Raw genomic sequence first — 18,993 nt, forward strand, 5'->3', positions numbered from 1 at the left:
GTTTATTTTTATTTATTTATTTATTTGAGAGAGAGAGAGCCACTGCAAATGAACTCGAGATGCATGCAACCCCTTATGCATCTGGCTTACATAGGTACTAGAGAATCAAGCCTCGAACTGGGATCCTTAAGCTTCACAGGCAAGCACTTAACCGCTAAGCCATCTCTCTAGTCAGCTCTTTAAATTTAAAACAAATGCTAAAACATGTACAGGGAGTGAACATAAGGTACCAGCACCATAGGAGGCTTTCAGAGGTGGTGTAGGTACACCCACATTCTGGTCATGGCAGCTTAGGGATAAAGTGGAGCACAGGCAGAGGGCTGGAGGTGAGGTTGAGAAACCGGGAGTCAGCTATAGTTGGTCATCTACACATGGTAATTATGCTTCAGGATTAGAACAGGAAAGACTTGGCTGCAAAAATCACATTGGCGGCAGGAGACGATGGTAACACAGCCCTGCTCTGGGCCTTTCCAGAGTGCCTACCCCTCTTTGGCCCAGTTCTTGCTAGCTCACCTCTACCCCTACTCTAGCCTACTTTTCCCTGCAAATAAGGAAATCAGAAATATGCCACAAAACTATTTCTAGCAGCACATCGCAAACAAACCTTGGGCACTTACAAAGTACAACCCATTATAGATCACATGCTTCATGTCTCCTCCATACCTTGTGATACAGGTGAACAGATAAAAATATGAAAATGAACATATGGATATTGACATCATTTAAACCACTCAAAAGACACCCAACAGAATAATTTTATCTTACTAATACCTACCACATGTATATCCACACTGAGTACTTCTTGCTGACGGACTAGAGGATGACTCCTTTGGGTTACTTAGTAAAACTCTAATTCAGATTACAGCTATCCCACCCATGTAATCTGCTTTTGCCCTTTTTTTTTTTTTTTTTTTTGCTGTTGGGGATGGCTTCACATGTGCTTACCAGAAACCCCAGCACTGAACTCTACCTCCCAGCCACATTAAGTCTGATAATGGCATGGCCATCTAACATTTTCAGTAAAGAATGCTTTATGCAGGTTTTTTGTTTGTTTGTTTATCAAGGTAGGGTCTCATTCAGGCCTAGACTGACCTGGAATTCACTATGTAGTCTCAGGCTGGCCTCAAAAGCATGGCAATCCTATCTCTGCCTCCCAAGTGCTAGGATCAAAAGCATGCACTACTACGCCTGGCAAATTCTGGCTTTTAACTGATACCTACTGACAGAAGAAAGATGAAACCACAGCCAATGCTAAGAAAAATGCTAAAGAAAAAGATACAGTAGCTTAGAAGGAACTGACTCACTGATCATATATAAATATATGATTCCTACCAGCCACTTTCATCTATGACATACTATAATACTTTTCAAGAAGGACTCAAAGGAGCTACTTTAGAAACCAGTGACACTCAAGCACTGATCTATTCATACAAGCTTCTACATAGCTGAGGAAGTTTACATCAAATTGACAAAAATGTGTATGGAGGCAAGAAATGGTGGCGTATTCCTATAATTCTAGCATTTGGGAGGGTAAGGCAAAAGGATCACAAGTTCAAGGCCATTCTGGGCTACGTAATGAGATCCTACCTCAAATAAAATATTACAAAACTTCTATACAGAAAGACTTAGAAAAATCCACCTCCTAAAAAAGCAGGTGAAGTGGAATCAAAGACTTCAACAAAAACAACACAACTCATTGAATGGAAGAGACCCAATAGAAAAGATGTAAAACCTCCTGGAACATAAATAGTTCATGTGATCAAGACGCTATTTTCCTTCTTGATCTAAGGTGCTTGCCTCCAGCTTGGACTTGGAGAAAGGTCCTGTTCACTTGAACTGGTTGTCAATCAATGTCCCCTTCATTTTTGCTTTCTTGGCTTCCAGTTCAGCCTGAAAAGAGAGGAAAAAAAAGGCATGCCCTCATACATCTCACAAACTTTTTAAAAATCTTATTTTATTTATTGATTGATTGATTTCAAAGACAATGACAGACAGAGAAAGAGTGTGAAAAAATGGGGATGCCAGGGTCTTCTGCTACTACAAACAAATTCCAGACACATGTGCTACTTTGTGCATCTGGCTTTATGTGAGTACTGGGGAACTGAACCCTGGTTGGCAGGCTTTGCAAGCAAGTACCTTTAACCACTGAGCCATCTCTCTGGCCCTTCACATGAAATTTTTAATATCCCTTGCTTATTCTAGCTGTCCCAAACACTTTCCCTCCATGCTCAGTATACAAACTAGGAGTGGTTTTAGAATCTTAATCCATCTCTAACAAAGACTTTCCAAACTTGTTGATGCTATAACACATACAGAAAATGCTATCTGTAGGCAATACACATTTGTAGGTGAAAATGCAAGGCTTTGGCCTAAGACAATAGATGCCAGGATTCCGGGATCCCAATGACTTCCCAAAGACTGAGAGAATAACTACCACAGCACACAGGTATCCTATTCTTGGCAGAACAGAACCAGATCAGTACTACTTAAAACTCTGACTCATGAACTATTTGTAATTAGTCCATATAATGTACATACATAAATTTAGAATAAACATTTAGGAACTTATAAAATAATCTGACAGAGTAGTAACAAAAAAATATAGTAATACAAATAAAACCAAATTTATTCTTATTGTACTTTACAAACTACAAAACTGGATTTTTTGTTTTTCTTTTTTAAAGCACTGGTCTTTCATCTTAGAAAGTTTGAGAAGCACTGCTTCCAATCACTAAGGCCTGGAAGGTAAAGCAGCAACCAGGCCCCAACACCTCTGAAATACCACCACACTCATTAGAAGGCATGAACACATCCCTGTTTTCTTTTATATGTATTCCCCAGTTTCCACATAAAATCTGATGCAAAATTTGGATGTGGTGGGTACGCCTTTAATCCCAGCACTCAGGAAACAGAGTTAGGAGGATCACTATGAGTTCAAGGCCACCCTGAGACTACAAAGTTAATTCCAGGTCAGCCTGGGCCAGAGTGAGACAAACAAACAAAGAGACAAACAAAAATCTGATGCACGAAGTGGAGCATGCATCTGGCATTCACCTGCAGACTCAGGAGCATACACACACATATACACACGTGCAAATATTTACAAAAAGTAATACACATAACTATATGTGTATATGTGTGTCTTTTTTTTTTTTTTTGGTATGTGTGTGTGTAGGTCATGAAACCAGATTGGGAATCATGAAAGGGGAGGAAAGAGATCTTAGGGAGGAGGAAAAAGATGATAATAGAATATATACATATGATAAGAAACTAGAAGGGGAGGGTCTAGGGAAATGGCTCAGTGGAGAAGAGCCCTTACTGTGCAAATATGAGGACCTAAGTTCAGATCCCCAGCACCCACACAAAAAGCCAAGCATGGCTGTGCACACCTGTAACCCCAATGCTGAGGGGAGTGGAGACAAGAGGATCATTGGGATTCACTGGTCAGCCAGTCTAGCCAAAATATGGTGAGCTCCAAATTCTACAAGACTGTCTCTCAAGAAAGCAAGGCAGGGCTGGAGAAATGGCTTAATGGTTAAGGTGCTTGCCTGCCAAGCCAAACAAACCATGTTCAACTTTCCAGATCCAATGTTTGCCAAGTACACAAAGTGCAAGGTCACACATGTCCACTAGATGGCACAAGCATCTGGCATTCGATATCAGTGGCTGAGGCCCTGGCATGCCAATTCTCTCTCAAAAAAAGAAAGCAAGGCAGAGAACATAGAGGACTCCTGATGTCCCCTGACTTCCACACATATGCATGGGATATGCACATCTGCACACACACATGCACAAGCAATCATAAACCACATACACAGACACACAAACATACTACACACACAAAAGCAGAGTGGAGAGCCAGGCATGGTGATGTATGCCTTTAATCTAACAACTAGGGAAACAGAGGTAGGAGGATTGCTGTGAGTTCAAGACCAGCCTTAGACTACATAGTGAATTTCAGGTGAGTCTAGGGTAGAGCAAGACTCACCTCAAAAAAAAAAAAAATCAAAACAAAACACAAAGCAGAATAGAGATCAGGGTATTGTGACTAATGCCTGTAATCCCAAAACCTTGGAGCTAGAGACAGGAAGATCAGGAACTCAAGGCCAGCCTCAACTACATAGTGAGTGTGAAACCAGCCTGCTTGCTACATGAGACCATGTTTCAAAATCAAACAAACAAAAAAGCTAGGTGTGGTGGCCTTTAATCTCAGCACTCAATGAGGCAGAGGTAGGAGTATCACCATGAGTTTGAGGCCAATCTGGAAGTACAGAGTGAGTTCTAGGATAGCGTAGGCTACACTGAGACCCTGCCTCCAAAGATAGAAAAAGAAAGAAAAAGAAAGAAGAGGGAGGGAAGGGGGCAGGAGGAAGGAAGGGAAAGAGAGGGAGGTAAAGAGGGAGAGATGGAGAGAGGGAAGGAAGGGAAGAAGGAAAGAGAAGGAAGAAAAGAAGAAAAAGGAAAGAAAACTAAACAGAGGACAATGTGGGAGAAGGAAACCAGCTAGAAAGGAGCCTGGGAGGACAGGAGAAGGCAGGGAGGTGCTTGCTTCGGCAACAAATATACTAAAATAGGAGAAGGCAGTAGGGGAGGGAAACAAGTATAAACAAAGTGTAATAACACATATGTATAAAAATGCCATAACAAAACCCAGTACTTTGCATGCTAATCTAAAAAACTGGTTAAAAAGAAAGATATTTCTGGGTATGCTTGTGCATGTACACATACCAGGGTCTCCTTCTGTTGCAAATAAATACTAATCTGACCTTACATGGGTGGCTGAGTAATTGAACCCCAGTTGGCAGGCCTTGCAAACTGAGCCTTTAACCACTGAACTGTTCCAGAGCCCCACAGTATATGTTATGTTGAGGTTATCAATGCAGTAATTTCTTTTATATATATTTATTTAAAAGAAAGGGAAAGAGGGAGAAAGAATGGGTGTGCTAGGGCCTCTAGCCACTGAAAACGAACTCTAGATGCATGCACCACTTTGTGCATCTGGCTCATGTGGGTACTGGGGAATCAAACCTAGGTCCTTTGGCTTTGCAGGCAAGTGCCTTAACCACTAAGCCATCTCTCCAGCCTATCGATGCAGTAGTTTCTAAGGCTAATGAAAAATCACAAGCAATTACGCAATTATAGACACCATCCTACACTAAGGTGCTGTGCTCTAAGCCGAGCCCATGAATAAGGCCGAAACTCAGCAGTGCTTTATGAAGCAATGACCAGCCCCAATACAAGTAAAATTGCAGTAGCACTTCAGTACACCATTACATTCTTGAAGAACATCCAGAAACCCTGACCTTTAACTTCTGACCTTGGACCACAAGCAGCAGATTGAAACACCATCCTAGTTAGGCCTATCTAGCAGGTGCTATAATTTAGGGCCTAAACACTAGACCCTGCAGTCACTATTGCAGAGCAGGATATACCAAGAGTCACAGCCAGGAGTGAGAAACTGGCAGTTTACTATACTAGTAACCCCCACCAGGTAGGTTCCTAAAGGATCCCGCTGCCTCTGTATGATGGTTCAGTGCAAGAAATCCAAACAATGAAATCCTGCGCTCTTTCTTCCCACACTACTCACCAGCTCTTGCAGTCTCCTCTTGCTCATGCCTTTGCGCTCCAGTTGTTTTTCAATCACTTTGGCATTCTGTGCATAAGAGTCAGCAACTTCCCTCTGTAGGAGAAAAAGCAGCACTCTGAGATCAGCACTCTCACCAGGAAATATGGCAAAACCTTACAGCAATGGATACTCTTCAAGTCAAGAAATCGAAACTGAAATGGCAGGTCTCTGCACACTTTCAACTCTTCATCTCATTAATACTCCACAGGAGTTCAGGTTTCAACCGTGATCATCTATAAAAAGAATCAATACCACTGTCCCACAAGCATTCTTTTGAAGTACCAGAAAGGCAACCGCTGCTGCTGCTGCAGACACACTCAAACCATCCGAGCTGGACTGGAGGGATCTATAATTATTTAGTCCAGTAGTTCATTAATTGTTTATTTGAAAGACAGGGTCTGGTTACAGAGCCCAGGCAGGACATGAACAGGATGTGAGCCTCCTGCCTCAACCTCTGGAGTGCTGGGATTACAGGCCTCCAACCACCAGGTCTGGCTTCAGTCCAGCAGTTTTTATAATGGTGAGAGGGGCCCAAAACCCTTGTCCTCATTTTACAGATGTCCCTGACATCCAGGAAAACAGGCACTAGACCAGAACCATATAGTTTATTACTATCAGGGTAGTGTCTTAAAGCAAAGTCTCTAACTGTTCTGCTCTATGGAGGTTATGGCTCAGGAGTCCCCTTTTCTTTCCCTCCCTCAGTTCCAGTTCTCTTGAGAGCAGAAGTACTTACAGCCTCGATCTCTTCTTCCTCTTCATCAATGGTAGACACAGTAACAGAGCTGAACTTGCCCATATCTTTAGTTCGTTTGGTCATCATCACCTGGAGCAGCAGGAAAAGGAGTCAGACTCAGCTTACCCCAAGAGGGATCATGAGCTGTGTGCATGCATGATTGAAGGTGTGGGTGGGACACATGCCTCTTTGAGGTAAGCTATCTAAGTGTCACTGTTTGTTTGTTTTTTTTTTTAACATTTGCCATCAAAGGTTTTTTATAAGTATATTTAAAGATCAGCATAACCCATTCCGTGTGTAATTCTTCAGTTAGAAAGAGGAAAACCTTGAATGAATAAAAGAAAAATCATATAAATTATAACCTTACAAGGCAACTATACCAAAAAAAAAAAAAAAAAAAAAAAAAAAACCACACACCTTTAATCCCAGCACTCGGGAAGCAGAGGTAGGAAGATCACCATGAGTTCCAGGCCACCCTGAGACCACATAGTGAATCCCAGGTCAGCCTGGGCTAGAGAGAGACCCTACCTTGGAAAAAAAAAAAAAAAAAAGGACAAATAACAAATGTCATAATTTTGTAGCTTCTGCTTTGTAACATCTATATACACAATTGAAATTTTTTTTTGCTTTTTTTTCTTTTTGGTTTTTCAAGGTATAGTCTCACTAGCTCAGGCTGACCTGGAATTCACTATGTAGTTTCAGGGTGGCTTCGAACTCACTGCAATCCTCCTACCTCTGCCTCCCGAGTGCTAGGATTAAAGGCATGTGCCACCACACCTGGCCAAACTTCCTTTTGTGGATGAAAATTTTATTAAAAAAATTTCTATTTTGTCAGGTGTGGTGAATTCCAGGTCAGCCTGATATAGTGCGAGACCCTACCTTAAAAAAAAAATAAACGGCTGGAGAGATGGCTTAGCGGTTAAGCGCTTGCCTGTGAAGCCTAAGGACCCCAGTTCGAGGCTCGGTTCCCCAGGTCCCACGTTAGCCAGATGCACAAGGGGGCGCACGCGTCTGGAGTTCGTTTGCAGAGGCTGGAAGCCCTGGCGTGCCCATTCTCTCTCTTTCCCTCCCTCTGTCTTTCTCTCTGTGTCTGTCACTCTCAAATAAATAAATAAATAATTTAAAAAAATAAATAAATAAATAAAAAATAAAAACAGGGGAAGTTTCTCAAATAATATGCCTTATTTTAAAAGTTGGAGGCTAAGCTGGACATGGTGGCGCACACCTTTAATCTCAGCATTCAGGAAGCAGAGGTAGAAGTGTCACTGTGAGTTCGAGGCTAGCCTGGGACTACAGAGGGAGTTTCAGGTCAGCGTAGGGTATAGTGAGACCCTGCCTCAAAGAAAAAAAAAAGTTGGAGGCTGGATACAGCTCAGTAGGGCTTGCCCCTCATACCACAAAATAAATAATAAAATACAAATTTGGGACTAATTCTGTAGCTATATCAAGCATTGTGTGTCCTACAGTCATAATTACCTTTTTAGGAGGCTCTTGTTTCTGAGTGTATATATTTGTTTTCCCAAAACCCTGGCCAAATTTCACTACTGCTCCATCCACAATGAAGGTCACAGGAGCATTCTTCGGCTGGGACTGGTAGAAGAGCGGCAGCCCACACCTGCAAGCAGCAAAGTGAATCTCCGAAAGGCCTCCATTTCAAATCCCCAAAGAGTGATAAGAGTGATTTGCAAAGTAGACTTACGCTCTAGGAATACCAAACAGCTTGATAAGACTCGTTCAGGGAACTTATTGAAATTGCTAGTCAGAATCCTACATCCCTTCCAGAAGATTCTAATGTAATAAATGTAGCAGGTGAGGCCTGAGTGTCTGCCGTTTTAATCACCATCTCATGAGACTATTATCACCGGACAAGTTTGGAAATGCTGGTTGTTACTAATGGGCTGATGGCTTTGCGGTCACAAACTGCTGCTATTCTTCCCATATGCCATGGTAACTGGCTTGGGCATTTTGTCTATTTTTTGTTCCTGTTTTGCTTTGCAGCATCAAGAAAATCTGTAAAGGCTACACTGCAGTATTTGGCAGATCAAACCCTGTAATAATCATCACTTTCTTTGGCTGGCTGTCATTATAGCTTTTAACCTTGAAAAAGTAATAGCCAGGCATGGTAGCATACATGTTTAATCCCAGCACTTGGGAGTCAGAGGTAGGAGGATTGCTGTAAATTTGAGACCACCCTGAAACTACACAGTGAATTCCAAGTCAGCCTGGGCTAGAGTGAGACCCTACCTCAAAAAACTGAAAAAAGGGCTGGAGAGATGGCTTAGCGTCTAAGCGCTTGCCTGTGAAGCCTAAGGACCCCGGTTCGAGGCTCGGTTCCCCAGGTCCCACATTAGCCAGATGCACAAGGGGGCGCACACGTCTGGAGTTCGTTTGCAGAGGCTGGAAGCCCTGGTGCGCCCATTCCCTCTCTCTCCCTCTATCTGTCTTTCTCTCTGTGTCTGTCACTCTCAAATAAATAAATAAATAAAAAGGAAAACTTAAAAAAAAATAGACCTACAAAATATAAAACCAACTTCATCAATCCAGTATAACTTGGAGCTTAAATAGCTTTTGTACCAATGTTCCTCTCCTTTTAATTTACTTGGGAGAGAGGAGAAAAGGAGAGAAACAGAGAGAGCATGGGCATTGCCCTCTTCTTCACGTAGATACTGGGAAATCGAACTTGGGCCATCAAGTTTTACAATCAAGTACTGTTAACCATTGAGACATTTCCAGCCCATAGCTGTATTCTTTTGTCAAAACTTATGAAACTGAACAATAATATGGCCAGATTTTATTCCAGGAATATCACATCTCAATTTTTAAAACTTTGCAATGTTAGCTTGCATGATGGTCCACACCTTTAATTCCAACACTCAGGAGACTAAAGGTAGGAAGACAGGGAGGCTGAAGGTAGGGGGATCATTGTGAGTTCAAAGCCATCCTGTAGCTACAGAGGGAGTTCCAAGACAGTCTGGACTAGAGTGAAACACTCCTTCGAAAAAAGGAAAAAAAAAAAAAAAAAGAAGAAGAAGAAAAACAGGCCAGATGTGATGGTGCGCGCCTTTAATCCCAGCACTGAGGAGGCAGAGGTAGGAGGATCACCATGTGATCAAGACAAGACTGGGACTACAGAGTGAATTTCAGTTCAACCTAGGCTAGAGAGAGAGAGACCCTAATTCCAAAAATAAATTAATTAATTAATTTGTACACATTAAAAACTCATTTTCAAACTGGGCATGGTGGTGCATATCTTTCATCCCAACATTGCAGAGGCAGAGGTAAAAGGATCACTGTGAGTTCCAGGCCAATCTGGAACTACAGAGTGAATTCCAGGTCAGCCTGGGCTGCAGTGAGACTCTACTTAAAAAAAAAAAAAAAAAGAAGAAGAAGAAGAAGAAGAAAGAACCAAAAACAAACAACAACAAAAATACTCATTCTTTGCCTGGCACAATGGCTCATGCCTGCAATCCTAGTACTTAGTAGAATTAAAAGCTTGAAACCAGGCTGGAGAGATAGCTTAGCGTTTAAGTGCTTGCCTGTGAAGCCTAAGGACCTCGGTTCAAGGCTCGATTCCCCGGGACTCACATTACCCAAGTGCACAAGGGGGCACATGCGTTTGGAGTTCATTTGCAGAGGCTGGATGCCCTGGCACGCCCATTCTCTCTCTCTCTCTCTCTCTCTCCCCCTCCCTCCCTCTCTCTCTCTGCCTCTTCCTCTCTCTGTCTGTCGCTGTCAAATAAATAAATAAAAATAAACAAAAGCTTGAAACCCAGGCTGGAGAGATGGCTTAGCGGTTAAGCGCTTGCCTGTGAAGCCTACGGACCCTGGTTCGAGGCTCGATTCCCCAGGACCCATGTTAGCCAGATGCACAAGGGAGCGCACTCATCTGGAGTTCGTTTGCAGTGGCTGGAAGCCCTGGTGCGCCCATTCTCTCTCTCTCTCTGTCACTCTCAAATAAATAAAAATGAACAAAATTTTTTTTTAATTTAATTCATTTTATTTTTTTTATTAGCATTTTCCATGATTATAAAAAAAATTCCCATGGTAATTCCCTCCCTCCCCCCCTCCACTTTCCGCTTTGAAATTCCATTCTCCATCATATCCCCTCCCCATCTCAATCATTCTACTTACATATATACAATATCAACCTATTAAGTACCCTCCTCCCTTCCTTTCCCTTCCCTTTATGTCTCCTTTTTAACTTACTGGCCTCTGCTACTAAGTATTTTCATTCTCCCGCAGAAGCCCAATCATCTGTAGCTAGGATCCACATATGAGGGTGAACATGTGGCACTTGGCTTTCTGGGCCTGGGTTACCTCACTTAGTATATATATTGGGAGAGGGAGAGGGAAAGAGAGGGGGGAGGATTTGTTATGAGAAAGAGAAACAGAAAAGGTACACCAGGGCCTTCTTCTGCCATTGCAAACAAACTCCAGACACATGGGCCACTTTGTGCATCTGGATTTGCATGGGTAATAACTGAACCCAGGCTGTCAAGGCTTTGCAAGCAAGTGCCTTTAACCAGTAAGTCATCCCTCTCCAACCCAACTTTAATTTCTTTAAGAAACATATTAGTATTTGGCTTGTAGGCCTCTGATACCCAACAAGAATTGCATATAAATAATTATTTCCCTTACACATCATATTTCAACTTACCTATGATTCGAGAAACCCACATTGTTAATACTTACTTTGCACACTTTTTCCTGTACTGACGTTCAATGCCTTCAGGTCTGCAGAGAAAGCAGAAGTTAAAAATAAACAGCTAGGCACTTGGGAGGCACAGGTAGGAGGACTGCCATAAGTTTGAGGGCACCCTAACACTACATAGTAAATCCTAGGTCAGCGTGAGCTAGAGGGAGACCCTACCTTGAAAAACCAAAATAAGTAAGTAAATTAAAAAAAAAAAAAAAAAACAGCTAGGAGCAATGTTTGTAACTGATCAGTCACACTATTTCTTCCCTTCATTTGTCATAATTCATGTTAAAAGTTCAATAGTTTTCATTTCAGATATCTACTGGCTAAGTTAAACTCATATTATACTTAAAACTCCAGCATTGCTTCCTTATTCACAAGTTTTTATTGAGCATCCAATAGCAGTCAGGTGCCACTATCAGAGGAGAGAAAGGGATTTGTCTTAACAACAATAACAACCACAATAATGGAAGCAGCCACTTACATAGTGATCCCTCCATACCCATGGGTTCTGCATTTGTAGATTCCATTAACCAAGGATGGAAAATACTATATAAAAGTTGCATCAGCACAGAACATGCATAGTTTTTCTCTTGTCGTTATTTCCTTGACAACACAATACTAAAACAATTTACATAGTATTTACATTGGTTTACTTTTTTGGGGGGGTCAAGTTAGGGTCTCCCTCTAGCCCAGGCTGTCCTGGAATTCTGGTTTAGGTATTATTATTAATATAAAGATGATTTATAATATACAAGCAGATATGAGTAGATTATATACAAATGCTAGGCCATTATGTAGCTATATCCCTTGCCGCTACCCTCAATTTTAAAATTATGCTTCACAATGGAATTTCAAAGGGGAAAGTGGGGGGGGGAGGGAATTAACATGGGATTTTTTTTATAATCATGGAAAATGCTAATAAAAGATAAGAATTAAAAAAAAAATTATGCTTCACAATGACCCCTAAATGAAACCACATAAGGGAAGGGGGCCAACCTTAATGGACTGGACTCAACTATTCCTCAATTACAGCAGTTTCCTGCATTTACCTCCCAAGTACAGGATTAAGATGTGTACCGCTGTAACTAGTCATTCTGAGTTTGGATCCCCAGGTCCCACATAAAAGCCATAAGCTGTGGCTTCTGTAGTCTCAGTGTACCTACAGGCAGAAGGGAAGGGGAGACAGAAGTTCCTGGAAACTCATGATTGAAGCAGTGAAAAATGAGAAATCCTGCTTCAAATGAGATAGAAAGTAAGGACTGACATGAAAATTTACAACACTGTGGCAAATACACCCACACTTGTGTGTGCACACACTCATCAAAATTTAAAGGTATAGGGCTGGAGAGATGGCTTAGCAGTTAAGTGCTTGCCTGTGAAGCCTAAGGACCCTAGTTCGAGGCTCAATACCCCAGGACTCACCTTAGCCAGATGCACAAGAGGGCGCACGTGTCTGGAGTTTGTTTGCAGTGGCTGGAGGAACTGGCGTGCCCATTCTCTCTCTCTCTTTACCTCTTTCTCTGTCTGTTGCTCTCAAATAAATAAATAAAAATTTAAAGGAAAAAAAAAAAAGAACAGGGAGGCAGAGGTAGGAGGATCACCATAAGATCAAGGCCACCCTGAGAGTAGTAAATTCCAGGTCAGTCTGGGCTAGAGAGAGACCCAACCTCAAAAGAAGACAAACCAAAAAAAAAAAAAAAAAAAAAAAAAGACTTAGGAATAAATATTCTTTTTTAAATTCATGTCCAGTGCTAGGAATATAGCTCAGTTGGTAGAGTGCTTACCTAGTACATGAAGCCGTGGGTTTGATTCCTAACACCACATAAAGCTAGGTGTGGGGCTAAAGATGGCTTAGCGGTTAAGGTGCTTGCCTGCAAAGCCAAAAGACCCAGGTTCAATTCCACAGCATCCACATAAAGCCAGATGCACTAGGTGGTGAGTGTGTCTGCAATTCATTTGCAATGGATAGATGCCCCAGGGCACCCATTCTCTCTCTTAAGTAAGTAAATAAATAAATAAATTTTTTAAAAATTGGGTGTGGGAGCTGGGCGTTGTAGTGCATGCCTTTAATCCCAGCACTTGGGAGGCAGAGGTAAGAGGCCACCCTGAGACTACATAGTGAATTCTAGGTCAGCCTGAGCTAGAGTGAGACCCTACCTCAAAAAACCAAAAAAAAAAAAAAAAAGAAGAAAAAAGAAAAAAAAATTGGGTGTGGTGGTATGGGGACAGGAGGATCAGAAGTTCAAGGTCATCCTCAGGTATATGGTTAGTTCAAGGCCAGCTTAGCTATATGAAACCCTGTCTTAAAAGCTGAAAGTTGTGCAGGCTTCTGTAATTCCAGGTGGAGATAGGAGGATCAGAAATTCAAGACCATTCTTGGCTACATAGTGGGTTCAAGCACAGCCTGGGCTACATAAGTCCTTGTTTCACAAAACTAACTAAATAATAAAATAAAAAACAAAGAAGAATGCCGCAACAGTGATGCAAGCAGATACTGTATTGATGCATTAATAAACCAAGAAACACCAAGGCCAAAAAAAAAAAACAAACAAGCAAACAAACAAAAACCAGAAGGCAGGTAGGAAGTTGATGACTCAACAGATAAAAGCATTCACCTCTCAAACTAGAGTACCCATGTTTGATCACCATACATCATGTAAAAATCTAGAAGCCATAGCTTGATTCTGTAACTCCAGCATGCTGACACTGATACTGATAGGAGATAGGAAGCAGAGACAAAAGAATTTCCCAGAATCCAGAGTGAGAAGCCATGCTTCAAATGACGTGGACAGGCGAGGGTCTACCCAAAAGTTGTCCTCTGACCCCCATATGTCTGCTGTGGCACATAAGTCTGCACTCACACATACAATCATACACACACATAAACACCCATGCACGTGCACACACACACAAAGTATTAAAAAACACACAACATTAGAAGGAGCAAAGAAGGATCCTCCCCTAAAACCTTCAGAGTGAACATGATCTTCTGACACCTTTCAGACTTTTAGCCTATGAGACCATTAATTTCTGTTGTTTAAAGCTACCCAATTTTATAGCTCTAATATGCTAATATAGTGTATTCCAAACATCTAAGCCAGTACCTGATACACAACAGGAACTCAGAAAATATTCACTGAATAAATGAATGGACTTAATTCGGTATGGCTGATTTCTCCGTATTTGGCACTTGTGGTGACCCCACATGTCTTCCACACACACCTTGAAACACTGAATGTTCTCAACAGTACTAGATATGTTCTCTTTCTATTCTACTTCTTTTCTCTACTTTTTAAAATCTTCAATCTTCTTTTCTTCATTTATACTTTTCTTTTGAGACAAATTCTCATGTAACCAAGAATGGACCCAAAATTTCAGCTCCTCCGGCCTTCATCTCCTTCTCAAATGCTGAGTTTACATACAGGCAGGCATCACCTTACCAGGTCTTATATAGTGCTGAAGATCAAACCCAGGGCTTCCTGTATGTTAGGCAAGTATTTTGCCAACTGCTAAATCCCCAGCCCTTGCTCTATACTCTATGTAACTTCATCTTTCCCAAGTTTCAATTACCCATAAATATCAAATCTAAAAACATATGTATTTTTTTTCTTTTTCTCTCTTTCCTTTCTTTCTTTTGATTTTTTTTTTTTTAGGATAGGATCTCACTCTAGCTCAGGCTGACCTGGAACTCAATCTGTAGTCCCATGCTGGCCTCGAACTCACAGTGATCCTCCTACATCTGCCTCTCCAGTGCTGGGATTAAAGGCATGCTCCATCATGCCAGGCAGGCTTCTTTCTTTTGATTTTGAAGCAGGGTCTCACTCTAGCCCAGGTTAACTTGGAACTCACTCTATAGCCCAGGATGGGCTCAAACTCGCAAAGATACTCCTACTTCAGGGATTAAAGGCATGCACTGCCATGCCCAGCTCTGAAACAGATATAACTATGTCACTCTCCTGCATAAAAATTGAAAATGATAGCCAGACATGGTGGTGCACGCCTTTAATCCCAGCACTCAGGAGGCAGAGTTAGGAGGATTGCTGTGAGTTTAAGACCACCCTGAGACTACAAAGCGAGTTCTAGGTCAACCTTGGCTAGAGTAATATCCTACCTTGAAAACCAAAAAAATTAACTAGCTCTTAATTGCCTTCAGATAAAGGTCAAACTTGTCTACTTCATCATTTTACTGTCTACACCCAGTATGCATGAACCTCTTCCTATTAAACAGTAACCTATGCTCTGGTCACAAAAAACAATTCCAATTTTTCATGCTTTTAACAGTTCCATAGTCCCTCTACCAGGAATGTTTCTCATCCCTCTCCCCTACTTGATGAAGTCATAGTTCAAGCCAACTACAAATTCTACTATGCATTTCCTAACCTCAACACAGGTAAAATAACCCACTCCTGACTGTTTTACCATACCCCTATTTTTCACAGTATCAGTATTTCTTCCCATTACAATAAATGACCAGTTTCCTCACTAAGCTATGAGGTTCTACAGATCCAGTTCCTAGTCCAGTGCCTGGCACAATATCACAGATTGAGGGGATGGTGATGTAGCTTTATAGGAGAATACTGACTCAGCAAGCCCAAGGCTCTTGATTCCATCCCCAACCCCACAAAACAACAACAAAAAGGTTACAGGTCGTATGACTTCATTCAAACCTGTAAATCTTTTTTTGTTTTTTAAGTTTTTTTTGGTTTTTCGAGGCAGGGTCTCACTCTAGCTCAGACTGACCTGGAATTTAATACGTAGTCTCAGGGTGGCCTTGAACTCACAGCAATCCTCCTACCTCTGCCTTCCGAGTGCTGGCATTAAAGGCATGTGCCATCATGCCCGGCTCAGATAGGATATTTACAACCTTCAGAAACAGACCCCAGTATACCAGTGAAATCCTAAACAACATCACTCACTCACCGGCGAAGATACATAGTCTCCTCATCTTCTGTGTTGCAAAACTTATGGGCATGTTTGGCTGCATCAATCACACGAGATCGGTCCCGGGGCCTCATGGGTAACTTCTCTAACTGACAATCTAAAGGAATGGAGAAAGATTAGGTCACTATAATCATTGAAAGATATCTTAAACTGGGCGTGGTGGCACACATCTTTAAAACCAGCACTTGGGAGGCAGAGGTGTTCGAGGCCACCCTGGGTAGAGTTGAGACCCTACCTCAAAAAATAAACAAAAAAAAACCACTCCCCCCTCCCCAAAAAAGATATCTTGAGAACGACCCAGTAGCTGCACACACATCATCCTACAACTCGGGAGAGAAGGAGGCAGGTCGCCGGCAAATTTTTGGCTACAAGAGTGAGTTCAAGGTTAACCTGGGCAACTTAATGAGACCCTATGTACAAAAAAAAAAAAAAAAAAAACCAAAAAAAAAAAAAAACGGAAGGCCAACATCTCGCTCCTTGAAGCCTCCCTCCAGTTCTCCCCCACTCACCCAAGACCAGGACCATCTGGCCACACAAACAGTAATAGACGTGCAGAGGCTTCTCGCCATCGTCATATTCCTCACGGTCTCGAGTGTCGGAGCAGACTACCGACCGGGACACTACTTTCGGCATAGTGCAGGAGGAGTAACTAGTAAATTCGACGCAAAGGGAGAGTCGCGCTTAGATGACGTCACAGACACCCGCGCGCCGTCTCGCTCAGCAGCCACGCAGGTCACGTGTTAGCACTTCTGTTACTGACTTCCGGGCGAGTCCATCAGGCTAAAATGCAGGGGGGGCGCGCGGCTCTGGTGCCAGAAGCTCCTCGGGCTAGTGTTAGTCGGCACTGCTTTAGTTTTGACGCCATCGATATTATTTAAATTATTTATGTATAAGTCTATACGCTCATGAAGTTCTATGCATATACAGATATGTAAAACTTGCTGTAACAAAGCCTTATAAATTACACACAACCCAGATTTTAGGTGTGCCTCTAAATAAGATTTTCACTTTACTGGTGGTATTCAGGATGAATACCTAGTGGAGTAGGTTTTTTGTTGTTGTTGTTGTTTAGTTTTGTTTTGGTTTGGTTTTCCAAGGTAGGGTCTCATTCTAGCCAAGGCTGACCTGGAATTCACTATGGAGTCCCAGGGTGGCCTCGAACTCACCGCGATCCTCCTACCTCTGCCTGTACTGGGAATTGAACATAGGTTTCCTGCACGTGCTAGGAAGCACTCTGCCAATGTGCTACATCTTCAGCTCTATTTATTTCTCTCCATGCCTCTCTGCTCTCCCCCCCCCCCTCTTTCATTATGTTGCCCAATCTGGCCTGAAAGTCACAATCTTCTTGCCTCTGATTCCTGAGGGCTGAGATTGAAAGCATGTACCACCACTATCAGCCAAAGCAGTTTTGTTTGTTTTGAGGCAGAGTCTCACTTTAGCCCAAGCTGACCTGGAACTCACTCTGTAGTTCCCTGCTGGCCTTGAAATCACAGCTATTTTCCTACCTCAGCCTCCCAAATTCTGAGATTAAACGTGTGAGCCTCCACACACAGTTTAGAAGCATCTGGGTTTTTTTGTGTTTTTTTTTTTTTTTTTGGTTGTTTTTTGTTTTTCCAGGTAGGGTCTCACTCTAGCTCAAGCTGACCAGGAATTTACTATGTAGTCTCAAGGTGGCCTTGAACTCACGGTGATGTGAGTAAACCGCCAATGTAAACCAGACCCACTTAAACTGGACAGACATAAAAACTAGTAAGTTCTGGGCAGGGTGGTGTATGCCATTAATCCCAGAACTGGGGAGGCAGAAGAAGGAGGATTGCTGTGAGTTCAAGGCCAGGCTGAGACTAATTTCAGGTCAGCCTGGGCTAGAATAAGACCCTACCTCGAAAATAAAAATAAATAAATTAATTAAATTAAATTAAAGAGTTATGACCTGTAGAGATGGCTTAGTGGTTAAGGCACTTGCCTGCAAAGCCAAAGGACCTAAATTCTATTCCCCAGGACCCACATCAGCCAGATGCACAAGGTGGCGCATGCATCTGGTATTTATTTGCAGTAGCTGGAGGCCCTGGTATGCCCATTCTTTCTCTCCATCTCTCTCTCTTCCTCTGCCTCATTTTCTCTCTCAAATAAGGAAATACAAATTCAAAAAATAAACAAAAATAAAAGAGTTATGTATTTGATTTTTGAAAAATTTCCACAGTACTATATACCTGTATCAAGCCACAAATAAATGGTTTTAATTTAGCATATTCATATGTTAGAAGGCATATATAGAATTCCATTAGATTATTCTCTTGCTGATTTCAGTGCAGGGAATCAAAGACATTAGCCTTTTAGAATGTCCCTGCTTTGCAGATTAATTATTTTCTAAGGAGGCCTACATAGAAGCTCCTTACTTGTACAGTCAAATTGATTTTGGAATATAGAAATGTCTTTTGTACTTGCATTATGGTCTGTAAAGCATGGCTGGAACTGCAATGTTAGTTAGCTCAGGAAATACATTCCTTGCAGATTTGTACAGGAATGCGAGCTTTGACTTTTTGTTTTTACTTTTGGTAAGACAGAAAGCAATTAAGTGACCTGACGTTTGTGATTAAAACAAGTTAGTTGTTATCAAATAACTTTATAGCAGTATAAGCATCACATCTAAGTACTATTTTTGTCCTGTAATTTTAGGCTGAATTTATTAAGAAATAGTTATCAAGTCTATAACAAAAGCTATTTTCAAAAATCATTTAGTGCTTTGTAACGTGTTGAAGGTGAATCTTCTCATTCAAAAAAAAAAAAATATTCTCATCTCTGGCCTGAGCTCTAAAAAGTTCTGATCACACCGGGCATGGTGGTGCACGCCTTTAATCCCAGCACTCGGGAGGCTGAGGTAGGGGGATCACCGTGAGTTCGAGGTCAGCCTGGGTTAGAGTGAGACCCTACCTCAAAAAACCAAAATAAGAAAAATTTCTGACCACAACCTGATCACCGCTAAGCTGTAGATCT

General features: G+C 41.8%; 1 protein-coding gene across 1 annotated transcript; it reads right to left on the reverse strand.

Annotated features, from left to right (window-relative positions):
* Positions 1–802: 802 nt before the first annotated feature.
* On the reverse strand, positions 803–16,673 carry Steep1 (STING1 ER exit protein 1). The gene is made up of 7 exons (XM_004672609.3): positions 16,509–16,673; positions 15,979–16,096; positions 11,052–11,093; positions 7,836–7,974; positions 6,360–6,449; positions 5,588–5,680; positions 803–1,890 (listed from the first exon to the last, which is right to left on the reverse strand). Exons 1-7 carry the CDS (start codon positions 16,630–16,632, stop codon positions 1,828–1,830), a joined length of 669 nt encoding a protein of 222 aa, XP_004672666.1. The 5' UTR covers positions 16,633–16,673; the 3' UTR covers positions 803–1,827.
* Positions 16,674–18,993: the final 2,320 nt, after the last annotated feature.

The sequence above is a fragment of the Jaculus jaculus genome, chromosome X (genome assembly GCF_020740685.1).
Source record: "Jaculus jaculus isolate mJacJac1 chromosome X, mJacJac1.mat.Y.cur, whole genome shotgun sequence".
NCBI lineage: Eukaryota > Metazoa > Chordata > Mammalia > Rodentia > Dipodidae > Jaculus > Jaculus jaculus.

Coding starts and splice junctions, on each gene's coding strand:
- Steep1 (XM_004672609.3), bottom strand. CDS start 16,632: ATGCCGAAAGTAGTGTCCCGGTCGGTAGTCTGCTCCGACACTCGAGAC. Junction 16,097..16,508: donor CCAGATGGTCCTGGTCTTGG/GTGAGTGGGGGA, acceptor CCATTCCTTTAG/ATTGTCAGTTAGAGAAGTTA. Junction 1,891..5,587: donor AGAGGAGACTGCAAGAGCTG/GTGAGTAGTGTG, acceptor CTCTCTTTTCAG/GCTGAACTGGAAGCCAAGAA.